Source organism: Hemiscyllium ocellatum, chromosome 2, assembly GCF_020745735.1.
Source record: "Hemiscyllium ocellatum isolate sHemOce1 chromosome 2, sHemOce1.pat.X.cur, whole genome shotgun sequence".
NCBI classification, from domain to species: Eukaryota; Metazoa; Chordata; class Chondrichthyes; order Orectolobiformes; family Hemiscylliidae; genus Hemiscyllium; species Hemiscyllium ocellatum.
Window position 1 is genome coordinate 133,716,431 of NC_083402.1, and position 23,889 is coordinate 133,740,319.

Below are 23,889 nucleotides of genomic sequence, written 5' to 3' on the forward strand. Positions count from 1 at the left end.
CTGCATGCTGAACTTGTGAATACTTCTCCCTTTCTAACCGGCCAACTACTTCAGTCCATCTCCCTGTTCCTAGGACAGAAGACATCAGTCCAATTTTTTTCTCCTCTTCCATTTCTAAACAAGGAGCTAATCCCCTCAAGGGTTCACATTTCCTTATTTAAAATGCATGTAAGCAAATTTCCAGACACCTGTTTTAGAACTCAAGAATGGAATTAAGTCCTTCTTAACCCACATAATCAAAAAATACAATCAAATAATGAGCTGTAGATGCTTCGGTCTACTTTAGAACCCAAGCTCCCAAATAAATTTCATAAACTTTCATCACAATTACATATCCAAGATTTGCTAACTCTCAGAATATATGTCTGAGAAAACACTAATCTGCATTCTAAAATAAAACAAAGAAGTGCAGATGCTGGAAGTCTGAAACAAAAAATGCTGGAGAAACTCAGCAGGTCTGGTACCATCTGTGGAATGAAAACAGACCTTTCTGAAGAAGGGTCATTGGACCCAAAACATTAATTCTGCTTTCTCTTCACATATGCTGCCAGACCTTCTGGGTTTCTCCACCAATTTTTCAGACTAATCTGCATGCATTTACTTTAAAGGGCTGCAGCATACTGCCACTCAACCACTGTCAAGTACTTTCTGAAGACCTTTCATGCCTTTCCTTTACTGTGATATCTAGTAGATGCAGAATCAAAAAGTGTGGCGCTGGAAAAGCAGAGCAGGTCAGGGACATCAGGAATTTCTGGTGAAGGGCTTATGCCCGAAACATTGATTCGCCTGCTCTTCGGATGCTGCCTGACCTGCTGTGCTTTTCCAGCACCACACTTTTCAACTCCGATCTCCAGCACCTGCAGTCCTCCGTCTAGCAGATGCAATCAAGATCAGGTCTTCTACAAATATGGTAACCACATCCACTTATCCCAGTTCAGCGTGTTCACAAATCATATAAGAGCACCATGGAATAGAGTTCAATATATCCCATTTAAATTGGATATTTAAGAATAGTTCACCTAATCCAGCCAAGAAGTTATTTAGAATGGTCGAAGTGTTGATATTTTTCTCGGAGATGATGGTCATGGGTTTTCCTGGCAGTCTAGAAAGATTTGAAAGAAAGAAAAAGATTATAATAAGAAATAGACATACTTTAGTGCACCCAAAAACACGTATAACTCACTAAAATCAAATGAAAAACTGCAGATGCTGGAGATCTGAAACAGAAACACAAATTGCTAGCGAAACTCAGCAGATCTGGCAGCACTTGTGGGAAGAAAGCAGTTAATCTTGAATCTGGTGACCCTTCGTTTGAGCCACTGGGTTCAAAGCGGTAACTCTGCTTTCTGCAAAAGATGCCAGACCTGCAGTTTCGGCAGTAATTTCTGTTTTTGTTTCACCTATAATTTACATCTAAAATCTAAACAAATGATACACAAAACAATTTGTCAAAATATATTAACATACAAACTGAAAGCTAGTTAGAAAGTTCAATAACGAGGCAAATCTTCCTAAAACGTTTGCATTCATTTAGAGCTATCAAGTGCAACAAATTAAAGCCACGTCAGTGATAAGGAGTTTTAGTTATTCAGTTATTTTCGCCCCTTCCTTTAATCACAGGCATACATCAGAAAGATGAGCCAAGAAGAGACCCTATCAATTTCAGGATCGTCGAATTATTTGAGTAGAAAGCACAATGATATCTTGAGAAAAGTAAATGTTTAAACATAAACAGCCAAAATAATAAAATTCAAATTACTAATTTTCCATGCAAACATAATATTGCAACATGAACCTTACATAAGTGAATATTAGACCCTATCTTAATCAATATTTCAGAGTATACTATGCCCAAGCCTAAGGAATAAAGAAACATTATTCCGAGCAGCCTACATTTTTAAATATTAGCTTTCCAGGGGTTATGGTTAGTTTGTTTTTACATAGGGACTTACACCAGCAAAGACCTCTTTTTTTATAAACCTTCATAATTTCTCTACATTTCGCCTTTGTGGCATGTTACATCTCTTACTGGATAATAAAAATGCTGCAAAACAGCACTGATTTCTTTTCAGTAACTAATGCTGATTTGAAAGTGAAGTTGTAAGGTCTTGCAAGTGTACCAAAATTTGATATCAACTCTTTTAAACAACACTACTGTAGAGTTATTGCTATATAATCTTTAAATACATTAACTTCTTAGATATTTGTCCAGAATCTAAGACAGTTTGAACCATTTTTAATGTGAATTAATTCCCCAGCTGATACAAGGCTTATGAATTTACTCAATATTCTAATCCAAATTAAACCACCAAATTGTGGCTACTTTTAACATTAGAAAAAATTGGAGCGTGCGATTTTATACTAATCTGTACAATCATAGAGTCATACAATGCGAAAATAGGTCCTTCAATCCAACTCATTCACGCCGACCAAGTTTCCCAAACTAAACTAGCCTCAATTGTCTGCATCTGGCTATACTCTACTATCCTTGCCTATCCATATACCTGTCCAAATTGAAAAAAATAATTTCACTGCACCAATCAAAACACAGAAAAAGCTGCATGTGGCTATTTGAAATCACAAACTTTTGGAGCTCTGCTCCTTCATCTTGTCAGGTTTACCTAATGCAGGAACAGTGCTCAAAAAGCTAGTCATTTCACATAAATCTGTTGGACAACAATATTGCATTGTGTGACTTCTGACTTTATTCCAAAGAGAACAACACTAGTCTGTAGGTTGCCAACATAACTAAATATTTTATCACTGGTACCATTCAAGTGAATCACTTTCACATCTTGTTTCAGACAACATTGTTGTTAAACCGCGCACCCAAAATTAGACACAGCTAGGACATAAGCAATATTTTCTAACAGTTGGGCAATACTTGCTTTATAAATAGAGACAGTATAAAAACAAGAAATCGCATGCATTTTCAAAAGCCCACCAAACCTACCCTGCCCCAAAGTCTTGCCCATTTGAATACTTTCACAATCTTTATCCTTTGTTAGTCTTCTTCTCCTACTTTGTTCTGCCTCTTCTGTTTCTCTATAGGTAAAAGATCACGATCGTATTGAATATGCAACAGCCCTGATGACCCAAAATGCTTACACCAGCTCGGAGTTAATATGTTCTTATCACTGGATAAGACAGCAAACCAATCTGCACAATATCTGAGTTAGTGAGTTGCTGTTTGCTGATGCTGGGTTGTCATGCCGTAATGAAGTACACTCACAGCAGCTTGTAGGTTGGTTCCCTCAGGATTGTAAGGAGCTCAAACTGAAATCAGTATTAGGAAAACCAAAGTTAATAGTCATGACATATAGACACCCTCCATCAACAGCGACAACCAGAGTGGACACAATGGGCCAAAGGGCATTTTTCTGTGCTGTAGATCTAGATGACAATGATAATGATATGCAATGATGTGACAGAGATCACCAAAATTCAAATTAAAACTAACCAACAAGATCTTTATTGAATTCTTGAACCACCATATAATGACGGTATAAGGCGAGCGCGCCATGGAAAGAACAGTGCAGATTTTCCAATTTTATAAAGTATCATAGACTGATCTGAAAATATGCAAAAGAAATGACTGTGACATTCAGAACACCAAGCAAGACTATGAAATAAACAGAATTTTAGTCATTATCCCACTACAATCTGAATGGAAATTCAAACACAAAGATGGCCAGCCACTACTTAAAGGGAAATAAAGAAATTCACTTTCACTTCTTTACAATGCTGTGAGGAACTGTTATACACAATGACAACCATGACAATCAATACGGTTTTGCTCGTCTTTTATCTTGCTAGTCCTTCATGACATATTTGTTTCAGGGTATTGACTACAATTGGTTGGTTACAACTACCTTCTAATGAATTATTTTATTTGCACTGATGCTCATTTTGAAATGTCTCTCATTAGCATTCAACAAAGAGTGCAACATCTAAAGTGCAACTGGACCACGGCAAAGAGAATATTACTTATGTGCACAATACTATCTCAAAATAGAAGTTCTAACTATCAACTGATAAAACCCTCCATTTATCTCTCCACCCTGGAGTCTCCCTGCTTCCATTCCTGATTAAGGGTTTTTTGCCTGAAACATCACTTTTCCTGCTCCTTGAATGCTGCTTGACCTGCAGTGTTTTTCCAGCACCACTCTGATCTAAACTCTGGTTTCCAGCATCCGCAGTCCTCACTTTTGCCTAACTGATAAAATAATCCTAGTGTTCATTACTCTGATACTTATGTCAGGTCATTTTGAAAACTTAATTTTTTGAAGTATTGAAAAATATTTGTAATACAAATACCACCTTCTAGTTTGCTTATGCATTGTGCTAAAAGCTAGAATACCAACAGTGATTCTTGTCAAACTTCACTGATCAAACTCAGGCATCAGTTTGCATAATGTAACAAATCCCCTTCACCTTAGCGACAAGAATATAAGTTTGTGTCAGGGTTGTAATTGATGCCTTGGTTAAAAAAGGATTTTACACAGTAAAGTATTTTAATTTAGTATTTCATATTTTGTTAAGAACAGGTGATCAATCATTTCAGTGATATTTGTTTCCTTTGCACTTCAGATTTCACTTTGACTAGAAAATTAGTCCCAGTTCAGGTTTTAGGAATAACAATATTTTGAAAACAATCTAAAAATGTGGATAATTTTGAAAGCCAAAATCTTTTATTCAAACTAAAACTGATTTGTCGCCCAAATTAAATAAATTACATTGCCCATTTGATATGGCAGAGGTTGTGTGGAGTGCACAGTTTCCCTCTGGTCCTAATATTACGTTAGTCACACTATGTATGCTTCACCCAGATATCAATACAGACAATTGTACATCTCTAAAGTAGGCTTGGAATAAAAAGATCCATCAATCAAGCTTCTGTCGTAAATAAAATAGATTTATTATAAAACAAAACTTACTCAGCCAAGATGCAAGGCTGGTTAACACAGCTGACAGTACAAAAATTTGAATATACATCCCTCTAAATAAGGATTTTCTCTGCATAGATTAACTTTGGAAAAGAATTTTGAACAATAATTGTTCAACCTTGAAGGAAAGAAAGGATAAAGAATGAAATGTTCCAGATAGTTTACAGTCAACATTCTGGCACAGGTTGAGGGGTGTCATTAAATGCAGGCTGTTGTCTTTGGGACTTTCGAAACTCAAGTTCATTCAGGAAATGTCGAGAAGAAGTATTTCAAATGCTTATCAAGAAAATAATTGCATCAAAACTTCAATTCTGATACTGAACCCATACAAAGGGTTTCTCAGAGAGTCAGAGGCTTCCTTCTTTCAAAAGTCTGTAACCCAGAAAAATTCCAAACAACATCCAAAACAAAGCCATATACCTGAAGCAGGTGATTTCCAGTAATTCAAGCAGTTAACTGACAACATGTGATTTTCAGTAAATCCAGAAGCTCCACAAAGTCAGCTGGTTGAATAGCACCATTTTATTTCTAATAACTGGTTCGGAAAAAAAAGGTGCCCAACTATACTTTCTTTGACTTGTTAAAGAAAACAGCTTCAGGAATCCAAATGCACCACTATCCACAATCTTTCAATATGAATTCCAAAAAAGTCTATAATAATATTTTTCTTAAATTATCATGCAATTTTGAAAATATACTGAGTTTGAGTTCACCTAAGTCATGAATTAGGTGAAATTGACAGGAGATACATAATACACAACAATGACTGCTCTTATCACAGGTATAAAAGTTTTTTTTCTTTAAAATGGATTTCAATACGTTTAACAGAATGCTAACCACATCTTGAATAAGGCAGCAAAAGACTTTTGAGATTTTCAAGTGTTTTATTATAAATCCAGTTGAGTACAGATGCCAGTTTCTATCTTCCCCTATCCAGAAACCAACAACCCAATGGAGAAGAAAACAGCTTTCGTTTTGAAAATAAACTCAGCACTAATTAAACTAAACATCCAAATGGACAAATTACAAAGAACCCAGTTTTTTAAAAAGAACAAATCACCCATTTGACTAATTAAACTAATGAATAACAAGCACTGCCCACCAAGAGATAAACCAGGTTTTTAAAATTAAACAGTCAGTAGTATCCATGATAGTTAGGATAGTTAATCTATTCAGCCAACTGTGTCCACTCAGCCATTCAATGAGATTGTGATGTGATATTACAAACATCAGAAATTTAATAACTACTCATTCATTGAAAGAATCAAATATAAACTGTTATACAGGGAATAAAGCCACAATAACTCTGAAATAAACTAGTAAGTGGCAAGGAAAACCTATATAGGAAATAAAATCATTTAGCCATGTCTGGGAAAAGAGGGAGTCGAAGCTACATGAACAGAACTGCTTAGACACCCACTCGACAACTCGTTGCTTTATTGCCACAAGGCCAACTGATTGCCCTGCAAAAAGAATTTAAAGAGTTAATCACAAGCAAGCTGTGCTTTCAAACAGTCAATGCCAAATATTACAAGGAACAGGGAAGCTACGTCTGATGAGACAGCTTGCTGCAGACTTGTTGGGCTGGAGTCAATAACTTAGATAGATTCTAAAGAATCAACAATAGTCTCACATCATCACCTGAAGAACAAAAGAAACAACAAGAATCCAACACCAAAACAATTCAGCAGCAAATCTTTGAAGAACATCACTGCACAAGGTTCGAACCCTGGACACTTCCAGAGAAAAACACTTGGCTGGAATCATAGCTAAATTCATTAATTCAGGGAACAGCCAAGTTGAGTTGCTTACTTCAAGGGTACATGCAATAAAGTTTGAATCATTGTTTCAGTACTTGACTGTCTGTGAGTGTTTTTTAATAAATAGCCAAATTTAAAAACATAGCTAGCGGTGATTACACAAAATGGCTAATCTGAAAAGGTCCTTCCTGTCTATGCCCTTTAATTTTATACATCCACACCATGTTACCCTCAGTCTCCTCTGCTCCAAGAAAACCAACTCTTGACTGTCCAATCTCACTTCATAACTAATATCATCTGCATTAGCAATCACATCATCATTGGCCTTATTATTCTCCAAGTAATAGTTTTCTGTGCTATCAAGCACATTTAATTCTCCACATTTCTTGAATGATTTGTTGAAAATCTCCATCCTGATTTCATCCTGGGCCTAAACAATCCACTCACATATGACTGCTAACATCAACGGTCCTATGTTCCCTCCCTTGGTGAATATCTTTTCTTCTCTGACCATCCAGCCATTCAGCAATTTTCCTTATGCTAAGCTGGAAGGGCCTGTTTAGAGAAACATTTAATGGTTAAACAAAAACCAGTAAAACCATTGGAAATTAATGCAATATCTCTGTTTTGCAATCTAGCTTCAGTAATATTATCAATAAAATATGACCTGAAAAAAGTCCCAAAAGAGAAGACTTATTCTTTATATAAGCCTTCTTCACATAATGATCAGAATCTCCATATTTTCAAGGCACCTGTGCCTTTATTATGGACTACCCTTTTGGGAATTCGTGTCTTAGGAGGGTTTCTCTCTTGAACATCGCCACTGGATTTACTTTTGTCCCATCTGACATATACAACAGCACAATGATGAATCTACTCTTTTAGGCAAATATTTTCAGTAACATTATTTTCTCTCCAACACTGTTCATTGTTTGCCTGGTTGGCATGTCAAAGTTCATGGGTGTCTTAATCCTGCTCTCTATACATCTTGATTGTTCTAGCAATGTTTGATAATAAATTTATATGGGGTAAGCTGTCATCAGATTTCATTGGAAGACGTTGTGAAATGTTGACTTTCTGCCACAGAACAATAATATAAATGCAGCATTCCAATAAGGGCTAGCTTTAAAACCTTGCAATGTCTTTTCTCAGAGTGAAGATTCGGATAGATCCTCAAGAAACCAAGTCCATTCTAGCAATTTTTGTTGACATTAACTTTGCAACCTCACCGTCCAACACCAGCCACATGTAGGTCTTTGTCAGTGTTTATTCATTTATTCTTAGGCAACGAAGTAAAGTATCCTTCCTCCAGTCACAAATGTTCTGCGTTGATACCTTCAATTCTTTAGCTCCTGCAAAATTATTTGGCTGCTCTGCAATTTCATCAACTTTTAAGTTTGAATTCTACTATGTATCTGCTATTCCTTTTGATACCATATTGTCATATTAAAGGCAATGATTTGCACAAATGTAGCATGTGTGATAGCTTAACATTACATAATGACATACATTCAGTTGAATAGCTGTCTTCAAAGCTGGCATTCCATAATTCTGTCAAGCAGATTAACACCAGAGTGTGGACTTTTGGCTAAAAGTTGGGAATCAATTTTTACATGTGTCAGATAGCCTTTAGAAGTGTGATATGCTCTTCCTCTTGGATGTCGGAGTTAGTGGAGAGTTTCCATGTGACTGATGATTATGTCTGCAGTAACTGTCTTTGGTTGTGAATCCTATCAAATCGTATAGATTGTTTGGAGCAGCACTTAGAGACAATGAGGAATTTACAAGAGCTAGGGGGTGTGATGGATGGCACTGAGAGGAAGGGAGAAAAGTCACAGATACAGTCAGGTAGATGCGTTAACTCCAGGTAAGGTAGGCAGCTAGTGCAGGAGTTTTCCGTGGCTATCCCCATTTCAAATAAGTGTGCTGTTTTGGAAAATGTAGGGGATGATGGACTCTCGAGGGAATGTAGCGCGAACAGCTATGTTTCTGGTATCAAGACAGGCTACAATGTAAAGAGGGTACATCGGGTTCCAAGCGATCGATTGTGATAGGAGATACTCTAGTCAGTGGCACAGACATATGTTTCTTCGGCCAGCAGCGAAAAATCAGGATGGTGCATTGCCTCCCTGGTGCCAGGATCAAGAATATCTCAGAGCGGGTGCAGAATGTTCTCAAAAAGGAGAGGGGGGACCAGCAGGAGCTCATTGTATACACTGGTACTAACGATGTAGGAAGGGAAAAGGATTAGATTCTTAAGGGAATACATAGAAAGTTAGGCAGCAATTTAAAAAGGATTTCCTCAAGGGTAGTAATATCTGGATTACTTCTGGTGTTATGAGCTAGTGAGGATCGGAATAGGAGGATAGAGCAAATGAATGTGTGGTTGAGGAGCTGGTGCATGGGAGAAGGGTTCACAATTCTGAATCATTGGATTCACTTCTGGGGTACAAGAAGGACAGATTGCATCCGAATTGGAAGGAGACTGGCAAGAAGATTTGCTAAAGCTGCTCAGGACCATTTAAACTAGTATGGTGGGAGTGGTTAGGACTAGGGAAATAGCCAGGAAAGAGATCAATCTGAGAATTGTACAGTTGGGATAGGGAGTGAGTCAAACGGTCAGGCAAGAATTAAGCAGAGAACAAATTGATGAATTAAACTGAATTTACTTTAATGCAAGAGGCCTAACAGGGAAGGGAGATGTACTCAAGGCATGGTGAGGAACATGGGAATGGGATATCATGGCAATTACAGAAACGTGACTCAGGGATGGACAGGACTGGCAGCTTAATAGTCCAGGACACAAATGCTCTAGAAAGGATGGAGAGGGGGCAAACGAGATGGGGGAGTGGCAGTTTTGATAAGGGATAGCATTGCTGCTGTACTTAGGGAGGATATTCCCGGAAATACATCCAGGGAAGTTACTTGGGTGGAATTGGGATATACGAAAGGGATGATAACCTTGTTGGGATTGCATTATAGACCCCCGAATAGTCAGCAGGAAATGGAGAAACAAATCTGTAGGGAGATTTCAGTTATTGGTAAGAATAACAGGGTAGTTATGGTAAGGGATATTAGCTTTCCAAACATAGACTGGGACTGCCATGTGTTAAGGGTTTAGATGGAGAGAAATTTGTTAAGTGTTCACAAGAAAATTTTCTGATTCAGTATGTGGATGTACCTACTAGAGAAGGTGCAAAAGTTGACCTACTGTTGGGAAATAAGGCAGGGCAAGTGACTGAGGTGTCCGTGGGGGAACACTTTGAGGCCAGCGACCATAATTCCATTAGTTTTAAAATAGTGACGGAAAAGGATAGACCAGATCTAAAAGTTGAAGTTCTAAACTGAAGGAAGGCTAATTTTGATTTTAATTAGCCAAGAACTTGGAAAAGCTGATTGGGGATAGATGTTAGCAGGTAAAGGGATGGCTGGAAAATGGGAAGCCTTCAAAAATGAGATAATGAGAGTCCAGAGACAGTATATTCCTGTTAGGGTGAAAAGAAAGGCTGGTAGATCTAGGGAATGCTGGATGACGAGAGAAATTGAGATTGTGGTAAAGAAAAAGAAGGAAGCACATGTTAGGTATAAACAGGAGAGATCGAGTCAATCCTGAGAAAAGTATCAAGGCAATAGGAATATACTTAAGAGGGAAATCAGGAGGGAAAAAATGGGACATGAGATAACTTTGGCAAATAGGGTTAAGGAGAATCCAAAGGGATTTTATAAATACGTCGATGACTAAAGTTTAACCTAGGGACAGAACAGAGCCCCTCAAAGATCAGCAAGACAGCCCACATGTGGAGCTGCAGGAGATGGGGGGGATGATACTAAACGATAATTTTGCATCAGTGTTTATTGTGGAGGACATGGAAGATTATACAATGCAGGGAAATGGATGGTGCCATCTTGAAAAATGTCCATATTACAGAGGAGGTGGTGCTGAATGTCTTGAAACACATAAAAGTGAATAAATCCCCAGGACCTGATCAGGTGTACCCTAGAACTCTGTGGGAAACGATTGCTGGGCCCCTGCTAAGATATTTCTATCATGGAGAGTCAGAGGTGGGGTGCCAGAAGATAGAAGGCTGGCTAATGTGGTGCGACTATTTAAGAAAGGTGAGTTTGACATCAGTGGTGGGCAAGTTGTTGTAGGGAATCCTGAGGGACAAAATGTGCATGTATTTGGAAAGGCAAGGACCGATTACATATAATCAGCAAGGCTTCATGCGTGGAAAATCATGTCTCACAAAGTTGACTGAATTTTTTGAACTAACAAAGAGGGTTGATGACGGAAAAGCAGTGGATGCGATCGATATGGTCTTCAGTAAGGCATTCGACAAGGTTCCTCATGGGAGAATGGTTAGCAAGGTTGGATCTCCTGGAATGCAGAAAGAGCTAGCTGTTTGTATACAGAACTGGCTCGATGGTAGAAGACAGAGGGTGGTCTTCCTGTCTTCGGGTGGAGGGTTGCTTTTCAGACTGGAGGCCTGTTACCAGTGGAGTGCTACAAGGAACAATGTTAGGTCTACTATTTTTCATCATTTATATAATTTATTTGGATGTGAACATAAGAGGTATAGTTAATAAGTTTGCAGATGTTAGCAAAATAGGTGTTGCCGAGGACAGCGAAGAACGACAGTATCTTGATCAGATAGGCAAATGGGCTGAGGAGTGGCAGATGGAGTTTAATTTAAATAAATGCAAGGTGCTGCATTTTGGAAAAGCAGATCAGAGTATTACACACTTAATGGTAAGGTCCTGGAGAGTATTGCTGAAGAAAGAAACTTTGGAGTGTAGGTTCATAGTCCCTTGAAAGTAGAGTCGCAGGTTGATAGAATTGTGAAGGCGGCATTTGGTATGCTTTCCTTTATTGATCAAAGCATTGAGCATAGGAGTTGGGAGGTCATGATGCACCTGTACAGGACATTGGTTAAGCCACGTTTGTAATAATGCGCGCAATTCTGGTCTCCTTCCTATCAGAAGAATGTTGTGAAACTTGAAAGGGTTCAGAAAAGATTAACAAAGATGTTGCCAGGGTTGGAGGATTTGAGATATAGGGAGAAGCTGAATAGGCTGGGGCTGTTTTCCATGGAGCATCAGAGGCTGAGGGGTGACCTTATCGAGGTTTATAAAATCATGAGGGACATAGATGGGATAAATAGACAAGGTCTTTGCTCTGAGCTGGGGGAGTTCAGAACGAGAATAATATCCCAACATTTAGGTCCCATTCCACTTTGCCCATAGCATACTCATCATTACAGCCCAAAGTTCTCAGAATTCTCCAAGATTTTCCAAAATTTCACCTTGTAAATAGGTATTCCATCAACATCGCAGGTGACTGTTTTTATCCCTCTTTATTGTACCCAAAGATTTATGGAAAAGGTAGCTCACCATTCCTCTGGAAGTACTTGTGCTCCTTAAAAGGCATCTGGACGGGGTATATGAATAGGAAGGCTTTAGAGTGATATTGGCAAAGTGCTGGCAAATGGGACTAGATTAGGTTAAGATATCTGGTTGGCTTGGACAAGTTGGACTGAAAGGTCAGTTTGCGTGCTGTACATCTCTTTGACTCTATAACTATAGCATGAACTACAAAACAAAGTACCAATGAAACTTGGAAAAAAAAAACAAAAATCAGTTCAAACTCTAAAATTCCCTCCATAAAGGCACTGTTGATCTAACTACAGCACATGGACTGCAGTGGTTCAAGGTGGCAGCTTACAACCTCCTTCTCAAGGTGACGAACCAGTGATCCCATATCCCATGAATGAATAAATGAAACAAGAAGAAACTCAGTAAGTCTGGCAGCACCCCATGTCGGAAAACACAGTCTGATCTGAAAAAGGGCTCAAAATGTAACTCTGCTTTCTCAGCATAGATGCAGTCAGACCTGCTGAGTTTCATCAGCAATGTGAGTCTTTGTTTCAAATTTACAGCATCCCCACTTCTTTCATTTTATTAATGTGGCAGTTTTTTTTAAAAAATCAGTTTCAATAACCTGAGCAGAATCAATTAAAACAAATTGAATGATTTTGTACAAGCAGCAACTTTGTGATTTTTAAATTAAATAAAGTGGTCATCATCTTTAAATCCATAAATATGTAATGAGTACTAGCACAGATTCCTCTTCATGTTTTAGTTTAAAACAATTCACAATTCTATTACCTCGCAAATGCATTATCTCTGTAGTATCTACTTCTATATGGCTGTTTTGGCAATTCCTGCAAAGCAAAAGGACAAATGTAAAAATCTAACCAATTCAATATCAAATACTTTCAAAGCAGATACAATTATTAAAATCTTCCCTTTCACCTTCCAAGTAGATTAGATAGGTGTCAGATTATTTTCACAGGTTGATACAATATTGAGGGCCGAAGGGTCTGTACTGCGCTGTAATGTTCTACATTCTATCTCACCCAGTTATCAGTGATAACTATTTCATTACTTTTTAAAACAAGCTTCACTGACCATGAGGTTTACGCATCTCACAAATTAATCACAGGTATCTGCAAAAAAAAATCCAAAGAAATTACTTAGTTTTCCTATTCTTCAATCAGATACAGTATTATGGCTGCCTGGACAGCTCCATGGATTTGCCTTCTCTCTACCATCTTTTTTAACATTATTGTAATGTTACAAGATTAAATTGTACTCTTTCTGGATATTAATGTAATGTTAAAGGTTAAACTGCACTGTCTTCCACCAGAAGCTGAACATTCTGGAAGTGGATGGGGACAACATTCATACAACAATACGGATGGCTCACACTTCATTTGCTCAGCTATTTACTACTATTCTACTGCTATTATCAAATTAAACTTTCATTTAGTCCCTTCCATTCAAAAATGCTTTCATAGCCATCCCCTGATACTGAAGTATATCACACCTACTTTGTCTTGGAGAATCAGTGAGTCAGGAAATCATTTGCATAACGATTCTCCAGGATTTGGGTATTTACATTATCTCAGAGGATGACCTCATCCTACCATATTACCTGGGGTAACGTGATTATGGAGGAGGAGTGGCTGGAGTACCCGTGCGCATTACCAACTGACCTGTATAAAGGGGATGGGTTTTCTTTGTTCGGGGCCTCTTTTGACTCTACTTTGCATGCCTGCGAAGAGTGTCAAAGGGGGTCACCTAGCTTGCACAGGCTTTAATAAACTTTAACTGTTCGCAGAAGTTAGTACATGTGAATTGCATCTCATGTATGAAACCTCGGGAAAAGAAACTAACGTTACTAATCTTTGTTTCCTATTTCTCTTAAACCCTTATCACTAATGATTATGATCAGGGTTGGAGAGATGAACTGATTCCTTTGCTACTCCTACTCTTCTAGTGGTCACAAAGCCTGAATTTAAAAAGAGCAGACTGTATTTAGTTCAGCATCAGAAACATGTTAACTAGGCTCTTTTCTGAACACATTATTAGGATATCATGAAACCTTCTCCAAGCGACACTTATTAACAAATGGTTTAGACTGTGCAAAAATGCATAATTATTCTTTTTGAAAATTAACTCAGACACTCCAATCTGATTAAAAAAAAACAAAAATTCATCTAAAATACAAAAGCACTTTAGTCAGCATAAAATGTAATTCCCAGAATTGTCCCTATTCCCTTTGTTGAACAAGGGAATAACACTTGCCAGGCTCCAATCATCTGGCACTACTCCAGTGGATAGCAAGGATGCAAAGATCAACGCAAAAGGCGCAGCAATCTCTTCCCTCGCTTCCTGTACAGCTCATCTGGCCCAGGGGATTTATCTATCCTTAGGTTTTTCAAATTTTTCAACACATCCTCATTCCTAACATCAACCTGTTCTAGCATATCAGTCTGTTTTACATTGTCCTCGGAAGCATCAACGTCCCTCTCAGTAGTGAATACTGAAGCAAAGTATTCATTAAGCAGCTCACCTACTTCCTCTGACTCCAAGTTCCGTCCACTATCCCTGATCAGCCCTACCCTCATTCTGGCCATCCTCTTGCAACTCAAGTGTACAACGCCTTATGGTTTTCCTTAATCCTACCTGATTAAAGCTCTTTTGTGCCCCCTTCTAGCTATCCTAAGTGCATTCTTCAGTTCCTTCCTTGCTACCTTGTAACCGTCTAGAGCCCTGTCTGATCCTTTCCTCCTCAACCTTAAGTAAGCTTCATTCTTCATCTTGACTAGATGTTCCACATTCCTTGTCACTCAAGGCTCTTTCAACCTACCATCCCTTCCTTGCCTCAGTACTGGACAGGTTTGTCCCACTATCAGCAGGTGTTTCCTAAACAACCTCCACAATTCTGTTATGCATTACTCGGAGAACATCTGCAAAATTTAGGCACCCCAGTTCCTACCTAATAGCATAATAATAATCATAAAGGTCATGGAGTTATGATTACAGTCACTAAAATGCTCTCCCACCATGAGATCTGACATCTGGCATGGTTCGTTGCCAAGCACCAAATCTAGACAGCCTATCTACAAATAGCGTCAGGAATCCTTCTGGACACACCTGACAAAAACTGCTCCATCCAAACTATTTGAACTAAGTAGGTTCCAATCAATATTAGGGAAGTTAAAGTCACCCATTACAACAACCCCGTTACTTCTATACATTTCCAAAATCTGCCTCCCAAACTGCTCCTCTGTGTCTCTGTTGCTATTGGGGGCCTGTAGAAAACATCCAATAAAGTGACAGTTCCTTTACTCCACCCAAACTGACTCTGTAGACAAACTCTCCTTGACAAACGCCCTTTCTGCAGCTGTGTACTATCTTTGATTAGCAATACCACTCCCCCACCTCTTTTATCATCCCCCTATTCCTTTTAAACATTTAAATCCTGGACCATCCAACAACCATTCCTGCCCTGTGATACTCTAGTATCCATAATGGCCACAACATCATAGTTCCATGCTCCGAGTTCATCACCCTTATTCCTGATACTTCTTGCATTAAAATAGACACACTTCAATCCATCACACTGACTGCACCTTTGCCTTTTCAAGTGCCTATCCCTCCTCACAGACTCACGACATGCTGTATCTGGCAGCTCATGACCTACTCCATCATCTGATCCCAGCCCCATGCCAATCCAGTTTAAACGCTCCCGAAGAGCTCTATCAAATCTCCCGCCCACTCCTAAAATTACTACACTGCTCGTCCTGCCTTCTAGCTTTCAACCTAACTTCCTTTTCAGGTCCTCCTCCCTTTCCTTACCTATATTATTGGTACCACAACTTCTGGCTGCTCTCGCTCCCCCTTAAGAATCCTGTAGATGCAATTCAAGACATCCTTGACCCTGGCACCATCCGGGAGTCACGCTCGTGACCACAGAATCTCCTGTACGTTCCCCTCATGATTGAATCTCCTATCACTATCACTATCCTATTCTCCCCATTCCTTTCTGAGCCAGAGGGCCAGAAATCTGGGAGCTGTATGCTTTCTTTTTTTGATCAGAGCATTGAGCATAGGAGTTGTGAGGTCATGTTGTGGCTGTATAGAATATTAGTTAGGTCACTTTGGGAATATCGTGCACAATATTGGAAGGATATTGGGAAATTTGAAAGGGTTCAGAAAAGACTTACAGGTTTTTACCAGGGTTGGAGGGAGAGGCTGAATAGGCTGGGGCTGTTTTCCCTGGAGCTTCGAAGGCTGAAGGGTGACCTTATAAAAGGTATAGAAAATCATAGATAGGATAAATAGATAAGGTCTTTTCCCTGGAGTGGGGGGATCCAGAACTAGAGGGCATAGGTTTACGGTGAGAGGGGAAAGATTTAAAAGGGACCTTAGGGGCAACTTTTTCATGCAGAGGATGATGCGTGTATGAGCTGTCAGAGGAAGTTATGGAGGCTGGTACAATTATAACATTTAACAGACATCTAAATAGGTGTATGAATAGACAGGGTTTAGAGGGATATGGGTCAAGTGCTGGCAAATGGGACTAGGTTAATTTAGGATATCCGGTCAGCATGGATGAGTTGGACCAAGGAATCTGTTTCCACACTGTACATCTCTGTGACACATCTGCCCCACATCCCCACCCTCCAATCACTCACCAGTCTGGGCACTGCCCTCCAATTACCGGTCACTCACCAGACTGGACAGTCGCCCTCCACCCCCAACACTAACCAGTCTCAGCATTGCCTGCCCAAACCCCCACCGATCCCTGGTCACTCACTAATCCGGGCAATGCCTCCTAATCCCCAGTCACTTAGTCTGGGCAGTGCCTCCTGATCACTCACGAGTCTGGGCAGTACTGACTGATCACTGGTTGCTCACCAGTGTGGGCCATTCACCCTCAATCCCTGGTCACATAACAGTGCAGTCAGCACCCCTCCCCACCCTGATCCCCAGTCACTCACCAGTCGGGACAGTGCCTCCCCCATCCTCAGGCCACAGTCACTCATCGGTCTGGGCAGTGGCCCCACCAGCATAGGCAGTGGCCCCACGACACCCCCGGGCACTGAGCTGCCCAGTCAGTGCCCACCATCCACAGACACTCACCAATCTGGGAAGTGACCCCGATCACCAATCACTTACCAGTCAGGGCAGTGCCCCCAACCCCACCCCTAGTCACTCATCAATCTGGGCAGTGCCCACCCACCATCAGGCGCCGGTCACTCACCGGGCCTGGCAGGACACCCCGGCCCCCCGTTCACTCACCAGTCTGGGCAGTAACCTTCCTCCCCCCGTCACTCACCAGACTGGGCAATGCCCCCCCCACCCCCGTCACTCACCAGTCTGGGCAGTGCCCCCCCCCCCCGTCACTCACCAGTCTGGGCAGTGCCCCCCCAGGTCACTCACCAGTCTGGGCAGTGCCCCCCCCAGTCACTCACCAGTCTGGGCAGTGCCCCCCCCCGTGACTCACCAGTCTGGGCAGGGCCCCCCCCCCGTCACTCACCAGTCTGGGCAGTGCCCCCACTCCCCCCCCCCCGCCCCCAACACCGTCACTCACCAGTCTGGGCAATGACCCCCGTCACTCACCAGTCTGGGCAGTGCCCCTCAGTACCCCCCCCCCCAGGTCACTCACCAGTCTGGGCAGTTCCCTGACCCCAAGTCACTCACCAGTCTGGGCAGTGCCTGCCCCACCCCGGTCACTCACCAGTCTGGGCAGTGCCTGCCCCGCCCGGTCACTCACCAGTCTGGGCAGTGCCCCTCAGCCCCCCCCAGGTCACTCACCAGTCTGGGCAGTTCCCCCCCTCGATCACTCACTAGTCTGGACAGTGCCCCTCAGCCCCCCCCAGGTCACTCACCAGTCTGGGCAGTTCCCCGACCCCCGGTCACTCACCAGTCCGGGCAGTGCCCCCCACTGGTCACTCACCAGCCCAGGCAGTGCCCCCCCGGTCACTCACCAGTCCAAGCAGTGCCCCCCCGGTCACTCTCCAGTCCAAGCAGTGCCCCCCCCCCCGGTCACTCACCAGTCTGGGCAGTGCCCCTCAGCCCCCCCCCAGGTCACTCACCAGTCTGGGCAGTTCCCTGACCCCCAGTCACTCACCAGTCTGGGCAGTGCCTGCCCCGCCCGGTCACTCACCAGTCTGGGCAGTGCCCCCTCCCCAGTCACTCACCAGTCTTGTCAGTGCCCCCTCCCCAGTCACTCACCAGTCTGGGCAGTTCCCCCCCTCGATCACTCACTAGTCTGGACAGTGCCCCTCAGCCCCCCCCAGGTCACTCACCAGTCTGGGCAGTTCCCCGACCCCCGGTCACTCACCAGTCCGGGCAGTGCCCCCCACCGGTCACTCACCAGCCCAGGCAGTGTCCCCCCCGGTCACTCTCCAGTCCAAGCAGTGCCCCCCACCGGTCAGTCACCAGTCTGGGCAGTGCCACCCCCATCACTCACCAGTCGGGGCAGTGCCCCCACTCCCCCCCACCGTCACTCACCAGTCGGGGCAGTGCCCCCACTCCCCCCCACCGTCACTCACCAGTCGGGGCAGTGCCCCCACTCCTCCCCACCGTCACTCACCAGTCGGGGCAGTGCCCCCACTCCTCCCCACCGTCACTCACCAGTCTGGGCAGTGCCCTCCCCCCAATCACTCACCAGTCTGGGCAGTGCCCCCCGGTCACTCACCAGTCTGGGCAGCTCCCCCCCTCGATCACTCACGAGTCTGGACAGTGCCCCTCAGCCCCCCCCAGGTCACTCACCAGTCTGGGCAGTTCCCGACCCCCGGTCACTCACCAGTCCGGGCAGTGCCCCCCACTGGTCACTCACCAGCCCAGGCAGTGCCCCCCCCGGTCACTCTCCAGTCCGAGCAGTGCCCCCCACCGGTCACTCACCTGTCTGGGCGGTGCCCCCCCCCCGGGTCACTCACCAGTCTGGGCAGTGCCCCCCCCCCGTCACTCCCCAGTCGGGGCAGTGCCCCCACTCCCCCCCACCGTCACTCACCAGTCGGGGCAGTGCCCCCACTCCCCCCCGCCATCACTCACCAGTCTGGGCAGTGCCCCCCGGTCACTCACCAGTCTGGGCAGTTCCCCCCCTCGATCACTCACTAGTCTGGACAGTGCCCCTCAGCATCCCCCAGGTCACTCACCAGTCTGGGCAGTTCCCCGACCCCCGGTCACTCACCAGTCCGGGCAGTGCCCCCCACCGGTCACTCACCAGCCCAGGCAGTGCCCCCCCGGTCACTCTCCAGTCCGAGCAGTGCCCCCCACCGGTCAGTCACCAGTCTGGGCAGTGCCCCCTCGCCCCACTCCCGGTCAGTCACCAGTCTGGGCAGTGCCCCCCCCCGGGTCACTCACCAGTCTGGGCAGTGCCCCCCCCCCCCGGTCACTCACCAGTCTGGACAGTGCCCCCCCCCGGGTCACTCACCAGTCTGGGCAGTGCCCCCCCCCGGGTCACTCACCAGTCTGGGCAGTGCCCCCTCCGTCACTCACCAGTCTGGGCAGTGCCCCCCCGGTCACTCACCAGTCTGGGCAGTGCCCCCCCGTCACTCACCAGTCTGGGCAGTGCCCCCCCCCGGGTCACTCACCAGTCTGGGCAGTGCCCCCCCCCGGGTCACTCAACAATCTGGGCAGTGCCCCCCCCCGGGTCACTCAACAGTCGGGGCAGTGCCCCCACTCCCCCCCCCCCACCCGTCACTCACCAGTCTGGGCTGTGCCCCCCCCCCGGGTCACCCCCCAGTCTGGGCAGTGCCCCCCCCCGGGTCACTCCCCAGTCCAAGCAGTGCCCCCCCCCGGTCACTCACCAGTCTGGGCAGTGCCCCTCAGCCCCCCCCCAGGTCACTCACCAGTCTGGGCAGTTCCCTGACCCCCAGTCACTCACCAGTCTGGGCAGTGCCTGCCCCACCCCGGTCACTCACCAGTCTGGGCAGTGCCTGCCCCGCCCGGTCACTCACCAGTCTGGGCAGTGCCCCCTCCCCAGTCACTCACCAGTCTTGTCAGTGCCCCCTCCCCAGTCACTCACCAGTCTTGTCAGTGCCCCCTCCCCAGTCACTCACCAGTCTGGGCAGTTCCCCCCCTCGATCACTCACTAGTCTGGACAGTGCCCCTCAGCCCCCCCCAGGTCACTCACCAGTCCGGGCAGTGCCCCCCACTGGTCACTCACCAGCCCAGGCAGTGCCCCCCCCGGTCACTCTCCAGTCCGAGCAGTGCCCCCCACCGGTCAGTCACCAGTCTGGGCAGTGCCTCCCCCCCACTCCCGGTCACTCACCAGTCTGGGCAGTGCCCAACCCCCCCGGGTCACTCACCTGTCTGGGCAGTGCCCCCCCCCCGGGTCACTCACCAGTCTGGGCAGTGCCCCCCCCCGTCACTCACCAGTCGGGGCAGTGCCCCCACTCCCCCCCACCGTCACTCACCAGTCGGGGCAGTGCCCCCACTCCCCCCCGCCATCACTCACCAGTCTGGGCAGTGCCCCCCGGTCACTCACCAGTCTGGGCAGTTCCCCCCCTCGATCACTCACGAGTCTGGACAGTGCCCCTCAGCATCCCCCAGGTCACTCACCAGTCTGGGCAGTTCCCCGACCCCCAGTCACTCACCAGTCCGGGCAGTGCCCCCCACCGGTCACTCACCAGCCCAGGCAGTGCCCCCCCGGTCACTCTCCAGTCCGAGCAGTGCCCCCCACCGGTCAGTCACCAGTCTGGGCAGTGCCCCCTCGCCCCACTCCCGGTCACTCACCAGTCTGGGCAGTGCCCCCCCCCGGGTCACTCACCAGTCTGGGCAGTGCCCCCCCCCCCGGGTCACTCAACAATCTGGGCAGTGCCCCCCCCCGGGTCACTCAACAGTCTGGGCAGTGCCCCCCTGTCACTCAACAGTCGGGGCAGTGCCCCCACGCCCCCCCCCCCCGTCACTCACCAGTCTGGGCAGTGCCCCCCCCCCCGGGTCACACCCCAGTCTGGGCAGTGCCCCCCCCCCGGGTCACTCCCCAGTCTGGGCAATGCCCCCCCCCGTCACTCACCAGTCGGGGCAGTGCCCCCCCCCCCACCGGTCACTCCCCAGTCTGGGCAGTGCCCCCCCCGGGTCACTCCCCAGTCTGGGCAGTGCTCCCCCTCCCCGTCACTCCCCAGTCTGGGCAGTGCTCCCCCTCCCCGTCACTCCCCAGTCTGGGCAGTGCTCCCCCTCCCCGTCACTCCCCAGTCTGGGCAGTGCTCCCCCTCCCCGTCACTCCCCAGTCTGGGCAGTGCTCCCCCTCCCCGTCACTCCCCAGTCTGGGCAGTGCTCCCCCTCCCCGTCACTCCCCAGTCTGGGCAGTGCTCCCCCTCCCCGTCACTCACCAGTCTGGGCAATGCCCCCCCCCCGTCACTCACCAGTCGGGGCAGTGCCCCCCCCCGGTCACTCCCCAGTCGGGGCAGTGTCCCTACTCCCACCCACCGTCACCCCCCAGTCGGGGCAGTGCCCCCCCCCCCAACCCCAGGTCACTCACCAGTCTGGGCAGTGCCCCCTCCCCAGTCACTCACCAGTCTGGGCAGTGCCCCCCCGGTCGCTCACCAGTCTGGGCAGTGCCCCCCCCCACCCCCGGGTCGCTCACCAGTCTGGGCAGTGCCCCCCCCGGGTCACTCAACAGTCTGGGCAGTGCCCCCACCGTCACTCAACAGTCGGGGCAGCGCCCCCACTCTCCCCCCACCGTCACTCCCCAGTCTGGGCAGTGCCCCCCCCCGGGTCACTCCCCAGTCTGGGCAGTGCCCCCCCCCCGGGTCACTCCCCAGTCTGGGCAGTGCCCCCCCCCCGGGTCACTCCCCAGTCTGGGCAGTGCCCCCCCCCCGGGTCACTCCCCAATCTGGGCAGTGCCCCCCCCCTGGGTCACTCCCCAATCTGGGCAGTGCCCCCCCCCCTGGGTCACTCCCCAATCTGGGCAATGCCCCCCCACCGGGTCACTCCCCAGTCTGGGCAATGCCCCCCCCCCGTCACTCAGCAGTCGGGGCAGTGCCCCCCCCCCCCACCGGTCACTCCCCAGTCTGGGCAGTGCCCCCCCCCGGTCACTCCCCAGTCGGGGCAGTGCCCCCCCCGGGTCACTCCCCAGTCTGGGCAGTGCCCCCCCCCGGGTCACTCACCAGTCTGGGCAGTGCCCCCCTCGGGTCACTCACCAGTCTGGGCAGTGCCCCCCCGGTCACTCACCGGGCAGTGCCCCCCCGGGTCACTCACCAGTCTGGGCAGTGCCCCCCCGGTCACTCACCGGGCAGTGCCCCCCCGGGTCACTCACCAGTCTGGGCAGTGCCCCCCCGGGTCACTCACCAGTCGGGGCAGTGCCCCCCCCCGGGTCACTCACCAGTCGGGGCAGTGCCCCCCCCCCGGGTCACTCACCAGTCGGGGCAGTGCCCCCCCCCCGGGTCACTCACCAGTCGGGGCAGTGCCCCCCCCCGGGTCACTCACCAGTCGGGGCAGTGCCCCCCCCCGGGTCACTCACCAGTCGGGGCAGTGCCGCCTCCCCGTTCATTGTTTCTCGCGCCTCTTCCGTTAATTTGAATTCCGTCGCTTGATTGTGACATCCGTGTCCGCGCGCTCGGGTGTTTTGACCGGCGCGGACCAATCAGAGCACAGCCCGTGAACTCCCCAGGGAACGGCATGACGGCATCAGCGAGCTGCCAGCCGCCTGCCTGGTCACGTGGCTGTATTTTGGTCCCAGATCTGTCTCTGGTGCTCCCATTAATAGTCAATACCCTCTGATCTTAGGGTCATGTGGCTTTCTAATTCACATATCTGAATCTGCAGGCCTGGGTTCAAGTCACACTTGCATCCGAGAGGTGTAATAACATTCCTCAGCAGTTTGATTTGGAATGATATTCTTATACTCTGATGTTATCTTCAATAATGCCCATAGGCATAGTCTCTTTCGAGGGAACTGTATTGTGCTCACTTTTGAAGGATGTTAATTAGTTTTAGAGGGTGGAGGATATGGTATGAGGGAGGACGGACTTCATTCAGGTGCAGAAGCCAGGGTTCTCTTTATACCAGTGAACGGATCGGGTATTTCCACTTCATGAGCAATTTTGGTGGAATAAATAAAGAGCAATTATGGTAGGGTCAATAATCGGGGGGTATATATGTTACGTCAATGGCAAAAGAACCAGTAGCATCTAAGGAGACTTTATTTTCACCTAACTAAATTTTATTTTCGAACCTGATAGAATTGTAGATGCAACAATCATTGGTAGCATTCATAAAAACAAGTGGATAAAAATTTAAAGGGGAAAACGCACAGGAATAACACATTTACACTGCTTGCAAAGAGCTAAGACAGGCAGAAGACAATGTTGTGCTCTTGTGATATATGGTTCAAACAAATTGCAGTCGTACTTGAGTGTGTGAAAAGCAATGTATAAATATTAGAATTTCTGTCATTTGCGAGGGAGTTGTGACAGTTGGATCAATTTTTTTCAGTACATATGGAAGCCATTTGACCCATCATGTGTGTACCCGCTTCTGAAAGAGGCTAGTCCCGTTTTTCAGCCCTATCTCCTTGGCCCTCGAAGTTCATCACTTTCAAATACCTATCCAATTTTTGAAAGTTCCTGTGAAATCTGCCTCTACCAATTTCCCAGGCAGCACATTTCAAATGCATACAACTCTTTGAGTAAAAAAGTTTGTTCACATCTCACTCCTAACTCTCTTGCTGACGATCTTGAAATTATGACCCTGGTTACTGACATACTAACTAGTGGAAACAGAATAGCTTTTTTAATCCTGTCAAACTTGCTCATAATTTTGAACACCTCAGTAAGGTCACCTCTTTTATCCTCTCTGCTCCAAGTTGAATGAGCCCAATTTCT

The 23,889-nt window shown here is 46.7% G+C and overlaps 1 protein-coding gene across 6 annotated transcripts in view; it reads right to left on the reverse strand.

Moving 5' to 3' along the window:
* The window catches only part of LOC132825082 (uncharacterized), a 102,057-nt gene extending 79,472 nt beyond the window's left edge, over nt 1-22,585 (reverse strand). For 4 of the 6 annotated variants that reach the window (XM_060840088.1, XM_060840082.1, XM_060840096.1 and 1 more), the window contains exons 1-3: nt 22,527-22,585; nt 12,872-12,927; nt 1,020-1,102 (exon numbers count right to left, since the gene is read on the reverse strand). In XM_060840088.1, the coding sequence (XP_060696071.1) occupies nt 1,020-1,102; nt 12,872-12,927; nt 22,527-22,556 (169 nt within the window). In that variant the 5' untranslated portion in view covers nt 22,557-22,585. Of the gene's footprint in view, nt 1-1,019; nt 1,103-2,953; nt 3,028-3,460; nt 3,546-12,871; nt 12,928-22,526 lie in introns of those variants that run through there. The other 2 variants (XM_060840104.1, XM_060840112.1) reach the window with 2 other exon arrangements.
* Nucleotides 22,586-23,889: the final 1,304 nt, after the last annotated feature.